General features: G+C 47.7%; 1 protein-coding gene across 1 annotated transcript in view; it reads left to right on the top strand.

Moving 5' to 3' along the window:
* The first annotated feature begins 4909 nt into the window (after positions 1-4909).
* LOC131286291 (rho GTPase-activating protein 100F) overlaps positions 4910-18731 on the top strand; it is a 34679-nt gene continuing 20857 nt past the window's right edge. The window contains exon 1 of the mRNA XM_058315225.1: positions 4910-4996. Within this exon, the coding sequence (XP_058171208.1) occupies positions 4910-4996 (87 nt within the window). The remainder of the gene's footprint in view (positions 4997-18731) is intronic.

Raw genomic sequence — 18731 nt, 5'->3', positions numbered from 1 at the left:
ATGTGACGGGCGGAAGAAGCAACCTTCCATAAAAAAAGAAACACTTTGCCTCATTCCACGGTCATGCCCATCGAGTATAATTTTTTGTGCGTGTTTGGGTTTTTTCTTCTCATTCATCCCATTCTTTTCCCATCAGTAACCTGCACAATGGTGCAGTGTTTTTCTTTTTCATGCTTCCAACGAACTGTTGAGGTTTGATCTCGTGCCGAGATTGATTTGCCATATCATCGAAATTTTGAAGGAAAAAAGCTCATCCCAGCGAAAAGCGTTCGACCGAAAATGGAAAGCCTTGCAGGGCAGGCTGGCAGGATGGGGATGGGGGAGCTGCACATTGCTACACATTAAACATAAACGTCCAGCCATCCATCAATGAGCGTGAGTGACACTGCTGGCAATGGCGGAGAGCTTGTTGTGATTCCGGGAAAAGAGAAAACTATCACCAAACGAACGATAACAATAAATACTCCCGAGACTGCGAGAGCTGCTGAGAGAAAATGGGGAAAAAGGGCCGGAAAATCATTCACGAGAGCAGAGCGAGAGAAAGCGCACTCCGGAATCGGAAATGTCGACGAGAGTAAACCAGAAAGGGAAGAAAACAGTGATGAAATGTCCCCAAGTGTGTCGTAAAAAGAGAGATGGCCCTTCGATTGCGATCTGTGCCACTCTTGGGAAGCATACGGGATTATAAGGGATAAAGAGTAAGGTGGCGGGTGTGTGTGTGCGTGTGTACGTGTGCCCTCGGGAGGCGGGAGGGTATTTGGAAAATTCAGAGCGAAGGTGGACACGGGACCGAGTAAATTTTCACTCGACGCACGGCTCGCATTCGGTCACCGCCGTTGGGAGCGCGCTAACACGCTTCGGTTATATCTATATCTATAACCCACTGATATATATAACCTCGCGTTTTTTTTCCCCTGGAAGATCCTGAAAAAGATCCAACAACTCAACACTTCCCTAAAACCAGCCTGACAGAGTGGTGAGACATTTTACGTGAAATTTAACTCCCCTCAAAAGGGAAAGCTTGTGTCACCGCGGGGTGTGGGAGAAGTTTTCCGGATTGAACACGATGGGGGCAGCGGGGAAGGAGGCAAACGATAGTGTACAAGAACTTTCAACCACAGTTCTCCTTGTTCGAAGCAACATGCAACGAAATGGGAGCTAGCGGTGCTGAATTGAGGAACAACCTCCTAAAAGAAGACTTGTGTTCCAGGGAGCAGAGACTTTTTGTGGCGGAAAGGATAGGTCCAAACCACAAAAACCTTTGCAATCCGGTGCAGTGAATCCAACAACGAACGGAAAAGAAAGGATATTATGTACATCATCGAGAGGCTTCAGATGTGAACGATCGGGTTTTTGCGGAAGTTTTTTGGGTACGAAAATGTTATGTACATTTGCCCACCCACTTGCCCACCGTGGGGCCGATCGGTCCGCTGCTGCGAGTGAACTATGTTCTGTGATTTCCGTGAAGTTGGGCGTCCTTTTCCGCGTGTTTCCGCGTCTTACGAAAAACGGGAAAAGCGGAAAGCAAAAGTGTAGGATGTGTGACTCGATTTTCGTGTGTCCGTTCGGGGGAGACAACTATGAACGAGACGCGCTAGTGGAACGCTAGGTGGAAGGAAATTTAAACAAAATGCGAAACCGTACGAACCGGAAGTGAGTGTGGACGGAGGAAACGGAAGTAACCCAACAGGATACCGATGAAAGAAAATGAAATATCGTGCAGAATCATTCAACTTGGCGTGTGAATGCGTACGTGTGTTTGTGTGTGTGTGTGTGTGTACGAACGCTTTTCGTGATGAATTTTCTGCACCCGACAGTCGTGGCTGCAAGGGGATGGTCTGGGATGGTGGAGTGAGGTTTAATACTTATAGAGAAGCAAGCCCTAGAGGAGCATTTGGAAAACGGTACCCCACGCGGTGGGTGGCGTCGGGCGGTGGGGGGGGGGGGGTCAGCAGAAATATCGATCGTGTTTTTTTCCTCCCTGTATTGTGTTACGCTTTTCCCACCTTTGACTTCGCTCTGTGTCTCAGCAACTCTCCCGGCTTAGGGAACTTATGTACGCACTCATCAACACAGTCACAGTGCGCACACACCCCCACACTGAAAACTCGGTGTTGGTGTGCACGGTAGTATTATCATTGACCAGGACACGTTCTCGCTACGCTACGGCTGCTGCCTTGAAGTTGCGGGCGTAGCGAAAGAGAGGAAGTTATGGCTAAAACCTGCCAAAAGTGGTAAAGAGAGAGAAAGAGAGGACAATATGTGGATGGCTTGGCACGAAAGGAAAGGAAGGAGTTTCCTTTGCAAAGAGTGAGCGAGAAAGTAGGAACAAATACAACCGACCGTGAGGTCGTTGACGGAGCCCAAGGCGAAGATGTTTGTGTGCCGGGTTTGTGCTCCCCACAAAAAAAAGTATCAACTCTCTCACACGCTCCGGATAGTAGGCGTAAAAGTGAGAAGCTACCTGTGAGTCCACTCCCCAGCCTACTACTTCCATTTTCCTTCCCGAATCGGGAGGGCGGAAGTTCGCTTTGTACGGGAGATTCCGAACGGAGTACGGTTTTCCGTTCGGCATAAGCCTTCTCGTTCCAAACACACACATACACAGACGGTGTGACACGCTGAGTTCAGAGTGGTGCGTCTTTTGCGACCATTTCCAACGACCACCACGTCAGCCACCGCGCGAGCATCCCTCACGAACATTCGGCGCATGCACGAACCAGTATGGGAAAGCTAACGGTTTTTTGATAAGAAGCCTACAACCCCGAAAGGCGGAGAGTAGCTTCGGTTGCGTGAGTGCAGCCAACATGGATCCCGGAGCGAATGGTACAAGCGTAGAGAAGAGAGTTCAGGATCTCGACTCGTGTGAAAAAGAGGCCCGTAAAAGGATGGAAAGCGATGGATAGAGAACGTAAAAAAAGAAAAGAAAAATAATGGAAAGCTACCCAAGCTGCAAGACACCGGAGGAACTACACTTTCCTACCGCTTCGCTCGGGGCTTTTCCTCCGGGTGCAGTCACGTGTCCCGCTGGCAAACGGTGCATTTCTTCAAGCACAGCACAGGCACAACAACAAAAAAAAAAAGAGTTTCCTCGCATCCTTGCCAGCGTGAGGTCGCTCCCAGGCACCGATACCAACCTGGCCTGGCCACCGAGCGCCGGCACCGTGTGCACCCCCGTGGGGCAGATGTAGGCCACCGTTCGGTTCGGCATTGTGGCGACACCAGGCAGAAAATCCGTAACGCAACGTAACGAAAAACACACAGCACCAGGCGCCTCCATCAGGAAGCGAAGCGTTGCATCCGGTCGGGTTTTGTTCGGGGCCGCCTTTTGAGACTGGCGCTTTATTTGCCAATTACTTGATGTGAAGCGGATATGAAGCTAGTGGGAGGGAAAAAAAAGGAACAAACAAACAAACAAGCAGTGCGGGTGCAAGAAAAAAAAGCTAAACACTACCTGCTGGCCTTTGTTTCGTGGAAAAACTAGAAAAATAGCTAGTCCCTGCCAGATATTACCTTAATTGGTGACCGTCTCCGGATTTACTCCGAGCTCTCGAGGCCCGAATGTGAGCTCTAGTAGACTTTCGCTGGTTCGTTTCCGGTACTGCTTCCAACCGTTGGCTTTTCTTTTTCCTTTTTTCCGTTTGGTTTTCGCTGATCATTTCAATGGTGCCAGTGGAGCACAAAAGGAAACTGTAAGCAGAGCGTGGCAAATCCTGGCAGCATCGGCTACGGATGGTCCATTTGGAAAAGAAACTAGCACAAGGACGCACGAAGGTGGAAAAGTTTATCTTTAGCCTGCTTGGGTTTTGTTTTTGCTCGCTTCGAGTTTGCTGAAGCCTTGTCCAACATCAGACAGGCTTCGTGGTGGTGCGTCATAACTTGTTGAGCAAAAAGCTTCGGTGCTCTTTGCAGCCTCTCGGTGGCGTCTATTTTAATCAATATCATCCCTGGGCATCATTACGTTGAACGATTCAATTAGCTAATCAACGTCTCGGGTCGTCCAGCAGCGTTGGGTTTTCCGTCGGGACGCAGGGGCAGGCAGTGACCGGAAAATGCGGTGCAGTGAGTTCGCGCAGCGTGCGCAGATGGTAAACCAGTGAGTCGTGAGTTCGCCCGCCCGGGTCGACTCGGGCAGTGACAGGCAGCAGGGAATTGGCGCGTGAAGCTGGCGGTGGTGTGATATGTGTGTGTTGTGGATGGTTGCAAGCCATGCACGTGCCGAGTGCGCTCAGAATGAGGAAGGACCAGAAGCGCCCACTGCCACTACCGACATCGCACAACATCGAGCAGAGTGAGCAGCAGCAGGAAAAGGAGGAGGACGACCGGTCGGTGCTGGTTCGGGAGCTGAGTGCAGTAGTCGTAGTCGAGGCCCGGCGTCCCGCGACGGCGTCGTCCCCCATTGGTGTTTGCGCAACCGAAGCCGCCGTCAATGAGTCACGTTCGTTCTAACCAGAGACTTCAGGAGCCGTTCGAGCAGGAGTGGCAGGAGCACGAGGAGTGGTACCGTGGTAGTAGTGCGCGCAGTAGTGTAGACCGCCCGTGGGCGTCGCAGCAGCTGCGTCAACCGCTGCATCTCAGGCAGCAGCACCAACAGGAGCAACAGGAGCGCCAGGCGCACCAGCGCGAGGAGGAGGCGGAGGAGGACTCGATCGAGGAGGTGGTACGGCTGCACCAGCAGCAGCTTCAGCAGGAGCGTCCGGTCAGGCGGCGGTCGGCGGGCGTACAGGTGGGCGGCGGCGGTGGATCGCGGGGCTTTGTGGCGGCGGTGGGCGGTGTCGTTGGGCAGGGGTTCCTCGCACTACGGCGCACGCGGGCCCGAGCCGGCTGCGCGTCATAGCACGGCCGGAACAGCGCTGCCAACGGCAACAGCCCGAAGCTAGTGGTCGTCTCACGCGCCCGACGTAGACTAATGCAGTGGAGGAAGTTCGCACGGCTGAAGACGACTGCTACCGGACACTCGCGTACGCGGAGGATGCTTTGCTGTGGCCGAAGAAAGGTGAGTACCGACCGTACCCATATGGGCGAGAACCTGAAACCGGGCTCTTGTTGGATATGCGACCAAAATCGGCATTCTGGACGCATAATTAGCATAGGCATAATTTTTGGGATTCGTTACTTCGGGCAAATGCACTGTGGAGATTGATAGTAGATTATGCCTCTTCAGTGCAACCGCTGCAGCGACAGATGACATTTGACAGCTGTCAAGTCTACATCAGCAAATGAAAAGATAAGGGCGATTGGGCTAGAAAAGCGGGGCGATTACTAGAGGGCCTGTTTAGTAACAGAGTTTACCATCTTATCTGTAGCCTGTATTGTCAGTTCTAATCGGTGGAATGAAGATAACTAAATTTGTGGTACCATCTCCACTTTGTAACCAAAATTGATTATACGAGATTCTGAACAGTTATTTTGAATGAAGTCATGTATTAATCCAACCAGGATACCCAGTTCTGGAGATGATTTAAGGGTTATTTCAACTATCTGTTCCGGTATCAATTTTGTTTAGTTTTCAATGAGTTCGAATATTTTTTAGGAGGCACAATATCCCCTAGTGGAACAAGTCCTCCCTCCGAAGAGAGTAACTGTGACCGAAAGACGGTATATTATAGGTCGGTGATCAGCCGTTCGTAATATCGGAGGGTGCCAGACTTATACGTAATAGTATTATAATAATTCAGTAAAAAATAATTTTCCTCGAGGAGTTTATATCCGGTAAACAACCACCTTGAAGAGATTTTTATTTACTACTTTACTTCACTTTGTAACAGCTTTGAATTTAATTTTGAAAAAAAGATTTTAAAGACGTCAACCTTAAATAATTTGGTGATTTTTTTTAAATTTATTCAATTGCCTTTACATGTTTTTTATTTATAAATCATTCCCATTTCAATTGGAAAGAATTGAGGAAAGTTATCATGTTTATCTTGAATAGTTGATGATTATGTGTGGCAAGTGGTGAACGATTCGATTTAAAAATGACAATAATCATCATTAGTACACACGACAGCATTGACGAAATTGATAATGGAACAGAAAATAAGCAAAGCTTTAGTCTTTGTTCACGAAGCTTTGCCTTCTAATAATAAAAAAAAAACACTAAACAAAACAAATCCACCTTGAATAGGCTGGCACATACAAACCCGTGCGTTGTAGATCAATAAACCTATGGACAAAAGATCGGAAAAGAGTGTTACGGGATCTGATATTTCTTATTAGGAGTTGATTTAGTGTACACAATTTACACAGCAAACATGTGCGCATAACATATTTCTGAATATTTATAAGCCAAAAGAAACCCTACTAGGCTCGTTTGCTATAAAAGGTCAAGCAACAGATTTTTAAGGTTCATTTCTGTTGAGATATTTATTCTAAGCTTTGCCCGAGCGGAAGACACCCACCAACCGCACACGAGGGTGGGTGCGAGGGTGAGATAAAATATGTTGCCCCTATTCTCGCGCGGACAAATCGACGGGAGTAAGCCATGCGAAAATCGGCACGGCACAGTTCGCACCGTTAGCAAAATGCCTTGTCGTCCTATTTAATTTTATGGTGCCAAAGCCGAGCGGCACATTCGTGGGGATTTACAAAGATGAAACCCTTTTCGAGCAGCGTGTAGAGAGGCATATCTCGCGCGCACGAAAGAGCTGGACTTGGGGCTTCCCTTTGGCTTTCCCGAGCGCGCGTCGGAACGAGACACTCGAATTGGGCAGGAGAAAACGGTGCCAGGGGGGGATGCGAGCGAAAAGAAGAGTTTGAAAAATGGGCCAGTGTAGAATTCTCCGGAGACTCCGGCGGGGAGGCAGCAAAGCGGGCTTGGAACCACCACGGGAAAACATAATTTATATGGATAAACAACGAATTGAACGACATCCATATTTTGCCGTACATTTGTCCCACGGTGTCGCTCGGGTTTGGAAAGTGGAGGCGAAGGGGGAAACCCTCCCCCCCCCCCCCTCCTCCGGGCAAGCACACAACGAAGACAGTGGTCGTATCGTCGTGTTGAACGCGCGTCAGTGTGGCTCTCTTGGCCTCTCGAAGGGACGGAGAAATGGAGATGGCGGCAGAATGGCACACACTTCGCTCGAACCACGCTGGGGTGAATTATGTTTGGGTACCATTATGGGACATCGATTTTTCTCCAACAACCCCCCCAAACCCGTCGCCCGGTCCCCTTTCGCTAAGGACGCGTTGTTTTTCCTCATCCTCAGTTTGAATCCCTCTGCTTTGAGCGCGGTTTCTCCGACTTTTCCGTTCGCTGGATCCGGCAGCTTTTTTGAAACCGTCGAAGCCCAAGGTGTTGCTAAATGGAGACGCCTGGTTGCCGTTGGTCTTGAAGTGCTTATTGTGACGTACTCTCTTCGTATGTGCACTTCACTTTCCTGACCCACCGTACGCCATTGGGCGAATGCACGGCTCGAAGACGTCCGCGAGTGTCGATGTTGGGCTTCGAAAGACGGCACGGGGAAGAAACACTTCTAGAAGCGTTGATGTGCCGAAAGTGTGTCTGGATGGGGAAACACACTTTAAAAGGTGCACTTAAGCGTAAATATAGGTTACGGCCTGGGGGTGCATGATGATGCGTTTTAGTGAATTCTTCTACTAATGGCACATTTTAGTAATTTGTTCAATTTAAGTTTCCCTTGAAAGGATACAATTATTCGGTACGGAAAATCATATTTATCCTTTTCTACGTGGAACTTATTAGTGAAAATCTTTCGCGCAGTTTAATTACTGACAATCGTTGGTGGTGGAAAATAATTGCAAGGAATGAGATTCTTATGTACCGTACTTGTCAGGGTTGAAGTGTGGCAAAGTAAAAGGACGAGCCCCTTTTAGCGGAGAAAAGTCAAACCTTTCAACATGCCAAGCAACTCCCCCCCCCCACCCTCTCCCTAGCCTCACCCAGTGCTGTTTCGTCGTGTGCGAATGCGGGCGAAGTGTAAAAGTGTGTTATGTCATGGTGGATTAAATGCCGATTTTATTACCATAAATTTTCCATTATTTCCAACCGTCCGGAGGTTCCTCGCTCGGGCTGCCCCGGCCCGGAATGTTCGCCGAACGCCGCTGGCTGTGTTGGCCGGAGCTCGCGGGACGCGTCGAAAGGATTCTCGAGCAGGACCCGTGCTTTCCCGTGCCACTTAAATTGCGAGCGGCACTCGGGATCTTCGGAAAATTCCTCCGACGAACATATTCAAGTCATGTCCGAGGTCGTTGTCGGGGCTGGGAGTTAGTCAAACTTTGCGTCCCACTTTTGCCCAAGTCCCCATCGTTATCGTCGTCATCATCATTACCATCGTCGCCGTCATCATCATCATCGTCATCATCATCCTCATCATTACCGTCGTCATCGTAATCGTTGGGTGGCGGAAGAGGGTTCGCTTGACGGGGTTTTGATTGAACATAAAGCTGATGTCTAGTGGTTTGATGAGCTCTCGCAAGGTGGGCAAATGATCGATTCGGATCGAATCTGTGGTCTTTTTTTGTTGGCAAGAGTCTCTCAATGCAAAGAAAGGGGATAGAAACGATGTCGGTGCTAGCTTTATTCATCCAAGCGTACGATATTTATTGTGCTGTCGGGTCGGGAAGTTGGAAAGTAATTAAAATGGCACCAGTTGAAGGACTTTCAAGCAGAATCGACAGATATCGTCAATGTTCTTAACTTTTCGACGACTTCAACAATATTTAGTTTTCGTAAACTACTTCAACTGAATGGATTTGAAAAAAAAGGCGTTTGACCTTTGTCATTAAGACAAAACCCAGTCGGCTACGGCAATTACTTATTGAAACAAATTTATTATTGATGAAAACTCCAGACGACCATGTTATTTTTTTAACCTAGTCCATATGGCAAGCATCCTTCTACGAAGGTTTCTTGGTTGCCTTAAGCATAAGAAAATTTCCGTTTCATCGGGCGCTTTGTTTTTCTAAACCGTTGTCGAGACTGAAATGTTTTTCATTACAAATTCAGACATTGTTTGTGTCCCTCTTTTGAAAGGGACAAAGTTCTGTGACCGTTGAAGGAGAATTTGCATTGTTGTTCAGTTCTATTCTTTTTAAACTTTTCTGCTGTTTTGACTAGCTTGATGAGGACTGCCCAGGGGTATTAAACTGTTTCTGTTACGCATGTATTACAAATATTCCATCAAAACTTACAATCCTTAAACACGCAACCCATATTAAACCGTTGTGAAGCGTAGTTACTCATATACTCTTATCAAAAAAGAAACTGGTCACAATAATCTAGACGAGATGGTTGTTTTTTCAAACTTTTTATGCACACATGCTATTTCCGGCGTTGAAGCAGGCATCACATTTATGGGAGTTTCTGCAGATTATGCGTTTGCCGTCACATAATTTGTCTCGAGTCACGCATCGCACCCGCATGCTGCACTGAAAAGGACGGCGCTTCAATAGGGGTAAAAATCAATTTCCGATGTCGCCAGACGTGGGGTGGAAGGCTATAAGGAAATGAGTTTTCCAAAGTGCCTTCGGGGGGATTCAAACGGCTCGGGTGGAAATAAATTAAAGGTCGGGTATCTTAAGGGGCCTTTTCGTGTGGTGCGCAAGAAGTTAGAGATGCTTTTTAAGTTGAATTCGCTTGAGATTTCCATTTGGCACCATTTGGCTAACAGTACGTTTAACCTTAATAAGCTAATATATGACTATACGCCACCCTTAAGCGAAAAAAAAAATGTCTTGCAATGCATTCAAAACAAATATTCCAAATCTTCACAGATTGATTCTCTGCTCTCTCTTTTTTACTATCAAAACGTAGTAAAACGACTTATAAAACTCTCAGGATGTTTTCAAAATGTAGATTTTTAGGGCCCTTTTTACCAAGCGTTTTTTAAAATTGTGGAGCAAACTTGGCCATGAATAATTATTCTATCAGAGTTATTGATCGAGACATTATATTTTTTGAGTACCTCCAATTACTGCATAAGGTAAACTTTGTCAAGAAATTTGGTAAAATGTGCTTGTATCTTTAAATAAAATTTTGTTTTGTTGCAATGAATTTTACCTCATAGTTGTCTTCACATCTCATCTTCAATGTAAAAAATATGAATCCAATTCTTTCCAATATTCGTTAGGTGACATATTAAGGAGCTTGATGAATGTCTGCAGGATTGAAATATTTTATTTTAACACTACTATGTTATCGCTTAAACTGTCGTTTTAAATTCTTACATGATTTTGGCGTATTTTGATTTATCCTGTTTTCTCTGTTGAATCTTAATTTAGAACCGTGAATTTACATAGGAAGTATAAGATGAGCTTATTAACATATTCTGTTACTTAATATTTGTTTAAATGACTTGTTTCAGCTTTTCTGTGTTAATGCTTTTCTTAGCTTTTCTGTGTTAATGTGTTTCGTGAATTTTCATGAAGCAAAATAAAGTGTCTGAGAAAGGCGTACCAAAAGCTTAGTAAAAGAATATGAAAGCATGACGAAAAGAAAGCTACCATCGAATTGATATTGTTCAACCACGAACCCAACCGTCGTTTGCCATCGTTTACCGAAATGAAAAATGTCTTTCTCACACGCCCTCTTCCTCCCCCCGCCCATCCCCTCTCCACGTCAACGGAAAGCCGGCAGGCGTGAAGGAATGGCGTCCAAAATACCTGCTCCGATTACGACCGAAAAATCGTAATCTCGTTGGAATGTGTCTTATTCATTGCCCTCTTCAATTGCATTCCATGGAGCTGTCGGGGCCAACGAAAAACCAAAAAAAAAAAAAAAATCATTCCGCAAATCGACCCGACACGTGTTCGTGGGTGGTGAATGGCATGCATTCGTATCGTATCAGCCGTGGTGCGGTGGTGTCAGTTGCAAATGGCACCGCCATCTTGGGACACAAACGAATCGAACGGCGTCGTGGAACGGGATCGTTTGGCAACGAAACTACGATAGATACAAGTATATTGGGGTCAACCGGGAGCCATCCCGATGCCGAGTGTTCGTACGCTACCACGTCGTTCCATGTTCTTACATGTGTTGAGAAGAGGCTGCCCACTTGGCCGTACGCTCGGAGACACCGAAATTGTGCATATGTCGTGGATTTATTGCCACCGTTTTGCGCGAGATCGAATAATGTTTCCGTTGTTTTCCGGTGGCTGGCCGTTTCCTTCCTTTCCCCGCCCGAAAATGGCATCGCGCTGCGTCGATCGGATCGGTTCGGAACGCTCTTCGCTGGGATGACGGTGTACCGTATCGCGGCCGTGTGCATCTCGCCTCGGGGGGTTTTCCATTTAGGAGCACCATTTGCTCGGCTGTGTGCATCTTACTCCCTCCCGAGTGGAAGGCATTTCGCAATTAAATGCTGCTCCCGCGCACAATCCAGCACCCGCAAACGGGACCGAATGCACGGATGCACGGATCGATACATAGTCACACACACACACACCCACACACACGCTGATGCACTAGCGCTGCAGGCTGCATCCGGCGTACTTTGATAGTATTCTGTTTGCGCGTAGTACAACCGAGTCCCCTCGCCAACGTCCCTCCCCGAGGACTCTCGCGTTTTTCCCGACCCCGGAGAGTAGGGTTTTCCACCACACATGTGTCTGTGTTTGTGCCATGGAAACTCTCCCACGCTCCATCGGGTCCGGTCCGTTTTACGTGCCGACGTTTTTGTGCCGATTGTGAAAATGGTTGAAAACGATCGCTCTCTCGCTCTGTCTCTCTCTCTCACTCTCATTTTTTTGACTCGAGAAAGGATTCACAAGGAAGGGTTGTTTTTTCCTCTTCGACTGTTGCACCACAACCCCCCTAGTGAGAGAAAGCTTCGTGGGGGATGGGGGCAGCGGGGTGGTGGGTGAGATTATGCTGTACAACTGGAAAACCTGATGCCTGATGTGGCATGACGACCGCAAACCAGCATCCTTTAGTGATGTCCTAATCGAGCGGCACCGTTTTCGAGTCGATTGAAAACGTGTAAACATGTGATTGCTTGCCGAACGGAAAAGTCCAGCTCGGAAAAGGCGACACATCCTTCGCGCGGGTGCGTTTGGGAGTTAAACTCCCCTCTCTCCCCAAACCCACCGATGGGAGGGGGATCAATCGATATTTTTTCAACTCACTCTCATCGCTTCGCTCCATTTCTTCTCGGGATGCCACATCGCTTTCCCATCCACTCCGATCCATTCAAACAATCGACACCAGAATGCCGAAAGCGAAGGGAAAAGCAAAAAAAGTTGGGAAAACCACACACGAACACCGTGGAGGCGTAGTGACCCACTGAAGCGGGGCGCGAGGGATGGGCCACACGGTACAACTGTTCAGGTCAATAATCATTACGATGGGCACTTTCGCATTAAGTCGGAGTTTTTTATGGAGTCGACTCGTCGTGCAGGACTCGGTTCGGTCGGACTCCTTCGGATGAGAGAGAGACAGAGAGATAGTGAGAAATCGTAAGGAGAGGAGAGGGTGGTCGGTCGGGAGGCAGAAGACAACCCATGTGAGGTTCACATGAAGTGGGGCGGAAAACGCTGGAAAAGGGGTCGAGAGGGATTTAATGTATGAGCGGGTCCCGTATGTGTGCTGCACCCTATTCGTTTTCCATCTTTCAGCTGGCAGGGTATCAGGATCGCTTACGAGGAGTCCTAAGGGTGGGAAGACGCGTTCGGAAAATGGCGTCACGAGAAGCACCGAGAAGAAGTAGGGCGAATGTTTTCCCGAACGCTCCCGGGCGGTTGTGTGTGGGCACGGATGGTGCGGCAGGGTGGAAAACATTCCTTTGCCAGCTGTGGGCTTGCATCAATAAACCGTTTAGTTCCGCCACTGGGATTCGTCCTTGTTTGCTAGTAGGTTCTATTCTTACTCGCTTCACACAAAAATGGCTGCAGCAGCTCCCAGCTCCCAACCACCCACTGGGTGTTGCATAAGTAAAGCACAGGGAAGGAAGTGTTTGGTAGAGAAAAACATGGAATAGAAACAGCACGCCACATGGACACGCACAAACGCTCGAAGGAAAAACGAAAAACGAACGAGCGTAAAGCAAAACCAAATCACAACCCTGCACGTGTCTGACGTGATGGAAGGCTTCGACAATTTATGACTGATAATCAGCGACTAATTAGCGACGGAAGAGGAAAACAAACGAAAAAGAAACACACCGGTGGCGAGGGAGCCCGGCTTTCGGCCGGAGACAAGCGCCGGAAGGAGAGACACGCTCGATGATACCGACACGCATAACGATCATTAATGGTTAATACATAATTTCCTCTGCAGCAACGGAGCCCGGAGTTCTGGCGGGGTCCGTCTGATTGATGGTGGTCAATTAGAGCGCCGAGGAGCGGGTTGAGGGAAATTAGTATTCGAAGGTCAGTCGATGTGCGCAGGAGTGGTGTGAACTATTTTATGCTGAGCCGAAAGGACACTGGCTTGAGGGGGTGGGGAAAATAAACGAAGAATTGGCATGCAGGGGCAGTGGGAGAGTCACATTACGATGACGATGTCAGTGGCGTAGTAATTTGTATTTCCAACGAATACGAATACTTGCTCACGGGGATTGTTAATGTGGCAGTTAATCGTGAAAACCTTAGAAACTGGCTGGTGTTTGTTCTTGAATCATTTGTTAATGCTTAAAGCATTTACTTTTACATTAGAAAGTGAAAACTTATTCACTTTTAACTTGGTTATCTAAGAACGAATAGCTGGGATTGGAGTTTGGAATGGTGCACATCAATATGAGAAAAAGCCTCACATCCGTTGAACAACAAAGATTTGCTAATGTCTATTGATTTATTGTAGATTTTACTTTATTACTTTCGATTTCCTACAGTGTTTATTTACATTGGGTTTTCTGAACGGTTTTCTGTTAGTTATGATAATATTATATTTTAATAAGCTTTGTTCATCAATTGGTTCTCTTTTTTCCACGATTGAAGATCTTTTGAACATGACGAATTTATTGTTTTAAATGTCTACTCTCTACTACTCCTCTATTTAGTAGTGGGTCTACTGTTTTAAATGTCTGTAGTTCCTAATCAACTGTATTATATTTTATTTGGCGAGGTGATTTTTTACCAAAGCTGTAAAATATCTCTCTGAAACTGCTAACACCCACGTGCATGGGGCTTCAGCATGTTAAAGGCCATCAGTTTAAAGTGAAACAGTTTGGTGCGTGGGAAACACGAGCCTCACCAGATAATCATTCATCCGATAACATGCGAGTATCATCCGGGGGTGGGTGAAGTGAATCGGCTAAAATTGTTGAAAACCTCACCCGTCAACGATACGCAAAGGTTACCCCAGGGCGGACGACCCAAACGGTGGCCGATCGGATGTGATCATCAATATCACTCTCGCGGTGGGTGAATAAATAACATTGACATTAGCTTTAACCGCCCACGGTACGTGCGACAAAAATAAATCGACTTCCCACGCGACAAACGCCGACACCGCATGCATTGTTGGGTGTATGTGTTTGCTTGTGGCGTGGGCGCTGACTCCAGACTTTCGCGGATGCTGCCAAACCGTTATGAGTCCACCGGCATGCCGACATTTAAAGTGGATCGATTACAGCCCCCGCTCAAAGAGGAGACACGCACTAAGGTGTCACCAACGCATATGATACCGCATGTTGACTAGAAGTCGGAAGTAGGAAGAACCGGAAACAAAATCCGAACAAATCACCGAAGCCTCAAGGCTTGCCTGGAAGAGACTTTCGTGCAAGCGTTGCATGCAAATGTCACAGTTGATCTTACTCGTGCGAGGCGATTCGGTTTGCTCTCGCACATCCTTGCTCAGGATTTTTCTCGCTCTTGCCCGCTCCATTTTCAATTTTCCCACACTCCCTCTCGTTCTCACTTCACATCCTTGCCTCGTTTGCGTTCGCCTCCAACGCAGTAACAGTAGCGTTCCCGGTCTCTGTATGCTAAGTTCCCTGACGAAAGTCCTTGCTCGAGCAGGAATAAAGAGCCCACTGTGTGAACACGATAGCAGACCGTGCTTCGCGTTACTACACACTCATCCTTAACACGAACACATTCAACCACCGTGCCACGGTGGGGGGGAGGTTGTTGTTTGTTCGAGAATATTTCCACCCGCGTAGCTGTCGACGAGTGCTCCGAGAGCCGAGAACGTTTGCGCTCCCCCCCCCCACAGTTGCCCATCCTGCCCATCGGCCCAGGACAGGCAGGGTCGGGGTTGTAGTGAAGTTGTGTGCCCTTGGGTTTGATTGTGGAGTGTGGGAAACACTCGGCTACTATCAAGCGAGAGATGGAGAGCGAATTCGTTACTGTGTAACCATCGTTCGGTCGGTGGTTTCGTTCGACACACGCGATATTTCGGTCCCAGGACCGAGGACGACGACGACGGCCACGACGACGAAAGGATCCTTCCGTTCCGTACCTCACGTGTTCCCCCACCTCCCCCAAGCATCCCGTGTACTAGCGGGGCTGTTTTTCGTTCCGTTCCTCTCGAAGCCGTGGAGTGGAATGCTGGCGTTTCGTGAGCGCACCAGTCAGTACAGTTCATCCACTCGGGCGGTCGGTTCTTGGGCCCCCGCAGAACGCGAGCGCCATAGCAGCCCATTTGCACTTTTTTTGCAGACCAGAGTGTGTGTTCTTTTAGCTCGCATTCTGCCTGCTCACCGCGATCGGTTGAACGTCGGGGTGAATAAGGCAAGAAAGCGGTTGGAAAAACGGCTCCCGACTGCTCCATATCATGTTCCGCGCAGGGTCCTTTGTCGTGCACAAGGTTCCCGCGGTCCGTCCGTCCGTTCGTAGCTCGTAGTGTCCCCACCAGTGCAGTGTGTGAAACGCCACCCTCCCCCGACTCGGTGAAGGTGACCCGGTTGCATCGGTTGCATCCAGCCCTCGGCAGTTTCGGGGCAGATCCTCGTTTGGCCCCAGTGCAAGAAGTGGTTGCTTCGTAACGCAATAAGCGAAGGCTTGAAAGTCAACCACGGGGGTGCCACCTTAGAACGCCCACCGCAAAACAAAAAAACCACCGATAGTGTCCGAGAGGGATGTGGGATGAACGGCGTGTGCGGGCTTGGTTCACTCCGTAGGAGGTTCTGCGGAGCAAAGGCGCAGCTAAAGGCGCCTACAGTAGAATAGTGCAACGACACAATCGTACAATCCCAAAGGGTCCAACGCAACCATCGACAACATATCAAATGTGCTCAGCGGTAGTGATAGCAGTAGCGAAGCGGAACGTAGTCTATAGTCGAGTCGGAGTTCTAGAGAATTAAGCAAGGTGAAAAGCAGCCGTTTCAATGTGCGATAGTGCCACGACAGGATGCTTCTTCACGCGGAGCAGCAGCAGTAAGGTGAGCCTGAAGTAATGGCCAACAGGAGTAGTCCATTGCCTTCGCAGCCAGAATCCTGAACTGTGTATGCTAGTGTGCGTGTGTGCGTGTATGTAGGTGTATAAGTGCTGTGGAAAAGGAAGCACGCACGCACGAAACTGGTGACAGTGACGTGGAAAGCACTATGATTCCGTAGTGGAAAATTCCTTCACGGTGCTCTCCGTTTTTATCCACTAAATGCGTGAGTGAATGCGCTCATGTGTATGTGTGTGTATGGAGGAAGGAATCTGGTTTCTAACTATGGCAACTACTCTTTCGGGGCAGCCCAGTTGAAACATTCTTAGTCAGCCAAGTTCTTAGTCAGTCCATCCTGCATTATTAATAGTTTTTTCCCATTGAACTCGGAAAACGTTCGCGGTGGGTGAGGGTGGTTGAGGTTGGGGACATAAAAAAAAAAACTGTGCCACTGTGTTACACGCACGTCAGACGCAGGACCTCACGCACACTAGCGTCCGTTCGGTGGAACACAGGATTGATTTGGGAAATTCACTGGCAAGATATGGTCGGTCAGGGGGAGTAGGAGGAGGTAGAAGGGGGTCGTTTTTTCACGCTGGCAGGATTCAACTGAACAAGCAGAACTCGTTCAGTCAAAGAACGGTATACGCACACACACACACTCACGCGAGCAAACAAATTAAACAAAATCCCAGAGAATGAGTAACGGTGCGGGCGAGTTGTGGAGGAAAACTCGAAATCCTTTCGCCGACGACAAGTGCTTCCACATTTGCACATTTTCTTCTCTCACTTGTGCTCTCGTGCGTCCTGTTTTCTCGCTCTTTTTTGCCAACTCGCTCGTTCATTCTCACTCTCATTCGCGTACGTTTCCTTTCGCTTCAGTTTAACTCGCTCGCAGAACCGAATTTCTGTAAATGAGCGACAATGCGCGCGATTTTTCCATCCCCATGTCAACCCGTGTCAGATGGTGGAAATGGACGGGGACGGCCGGCGGGTGGTCCTGGTCAGTTGTGGTGTAGTGGAAACCGTATCCGCGCGTAGCCCGTCGTCCTTAGCGCGCGTGCGTGTGTTCGTGTACGGTTGTATTCGTTGTCGTTGTGCAACCTACACACCGCGTTCGGCTCGGATGATGTGTGCGGCGCGCGTTCTATTCAACAGCCAGAATTTTCATTCACACCACCACCACTACACCCCCACTCCCACTGCCCAATGCTCCACTCCCCCCCCCCCCCCACGAGTTCTGACAGCACCGTTGACCTCATAGCGTTACGGTGCTACGGCCAGTCCTTCCGAATCCGAATGAGTAACGCGAAAGTTTCATTTCGACCACTTCACACAACAGTGTCGGAGTGTTTTTTTTTGTGTTTTTGGTGTCCCCACCCTCCCGCTTGTTACGATGGTCATGGCTGCAGGGTGCACCGACTGGATGGCTGAAGCGAGACGAGCTAACTCAAGGGAAGGTCAACCTTTTCCGCTGGAATGGTGGTGGAATTTTAATAAAAACCAAAATTGGTCCTTTCCACCAAAAATAAAATCCATCGTTTTGGCTCGATTCGTTGCGATTCTCATTCGGGGAACCAGCGATGGGAAGCATTTGAAGTTGTGGAAATTTCAATAAAAGGTATCCATCAAGCGAAAATTAAACAAAACCAAAAGTCATTCATTTTACAAACTAAACAAACCGAGCGATGAAATATTGGAAGATATTTTGTTGATAAACGTCAATAAGTATATGGAGACAAATTTCATCAAGTGATATTGCATTGATCTCGTAAGTTGATCCTTAAAATTCGTCACCACACGAAATCTGTGCGTTTCGTTTACTCCTGAACATAACGGTTCGTGAGAGGAAGTGGAAAATGAAGTTAAAAATATTTATCCCTAAAAATTGACCATGAAACTTTTTCTCAAACGAAATGAAAGCTCCGATGGTTTATCACATGAAATTATTTAAATAGTTTGTCATAGGAAAATATTTAAATTTCTCGCTACCAATAGTGATGGAGAAATGTTAATACTTAGAGAATCTCCTACTAAAATAGTGCCTATAATTTTCTCCTATAGTTCCTAGATTCGGAGCTCGTATGTGGAAAATGAAGAAAACAGTGTTATCCGTTAAAATTGACTATATAACTTTTTCCTCAAACAAAATGAAAGCTCCATTGGTTTGTGTCATGAAATTATTTATATGTCTAGTTATCAATAAGAATGAAGGACTGTTAACACTTAGAGAATGCCTTAGTAATATAAAGCCTTCTATATATGTCTCGATAAGCAATCCTGCCATTCCACGTAAATATTTAAACCTGAAATATATTGGTCAAATCTTCTTAACATTTGGTCCACCGCTATCAACAGGTTAAAGAAGACCCAAGGTTGAAAAAATCGCAAAGGTTGAAATGGATCGCAAAGGAATTGTAAGCTGCATAAGAATTGAAAGATGCTCAGATCAACTGA

This window comes from Anopheles ziemanni, chromosome 3 (genome assembly GCF_943734765.1).
Source record: "Anopheles ziemanni chromosome 3, idAnoZiCoDA_A2_x.2, whole genome shotgun sequence".
Lineage (NCBI taxonomy): Eukaryota > Metazoa > Arthropoda > Insecta > Diptera > Culicidae > Anopheles > Anopheles ziemanni.
This window is presented reverse-complemented; position numbering and strand designations above follow the sequence as displayed.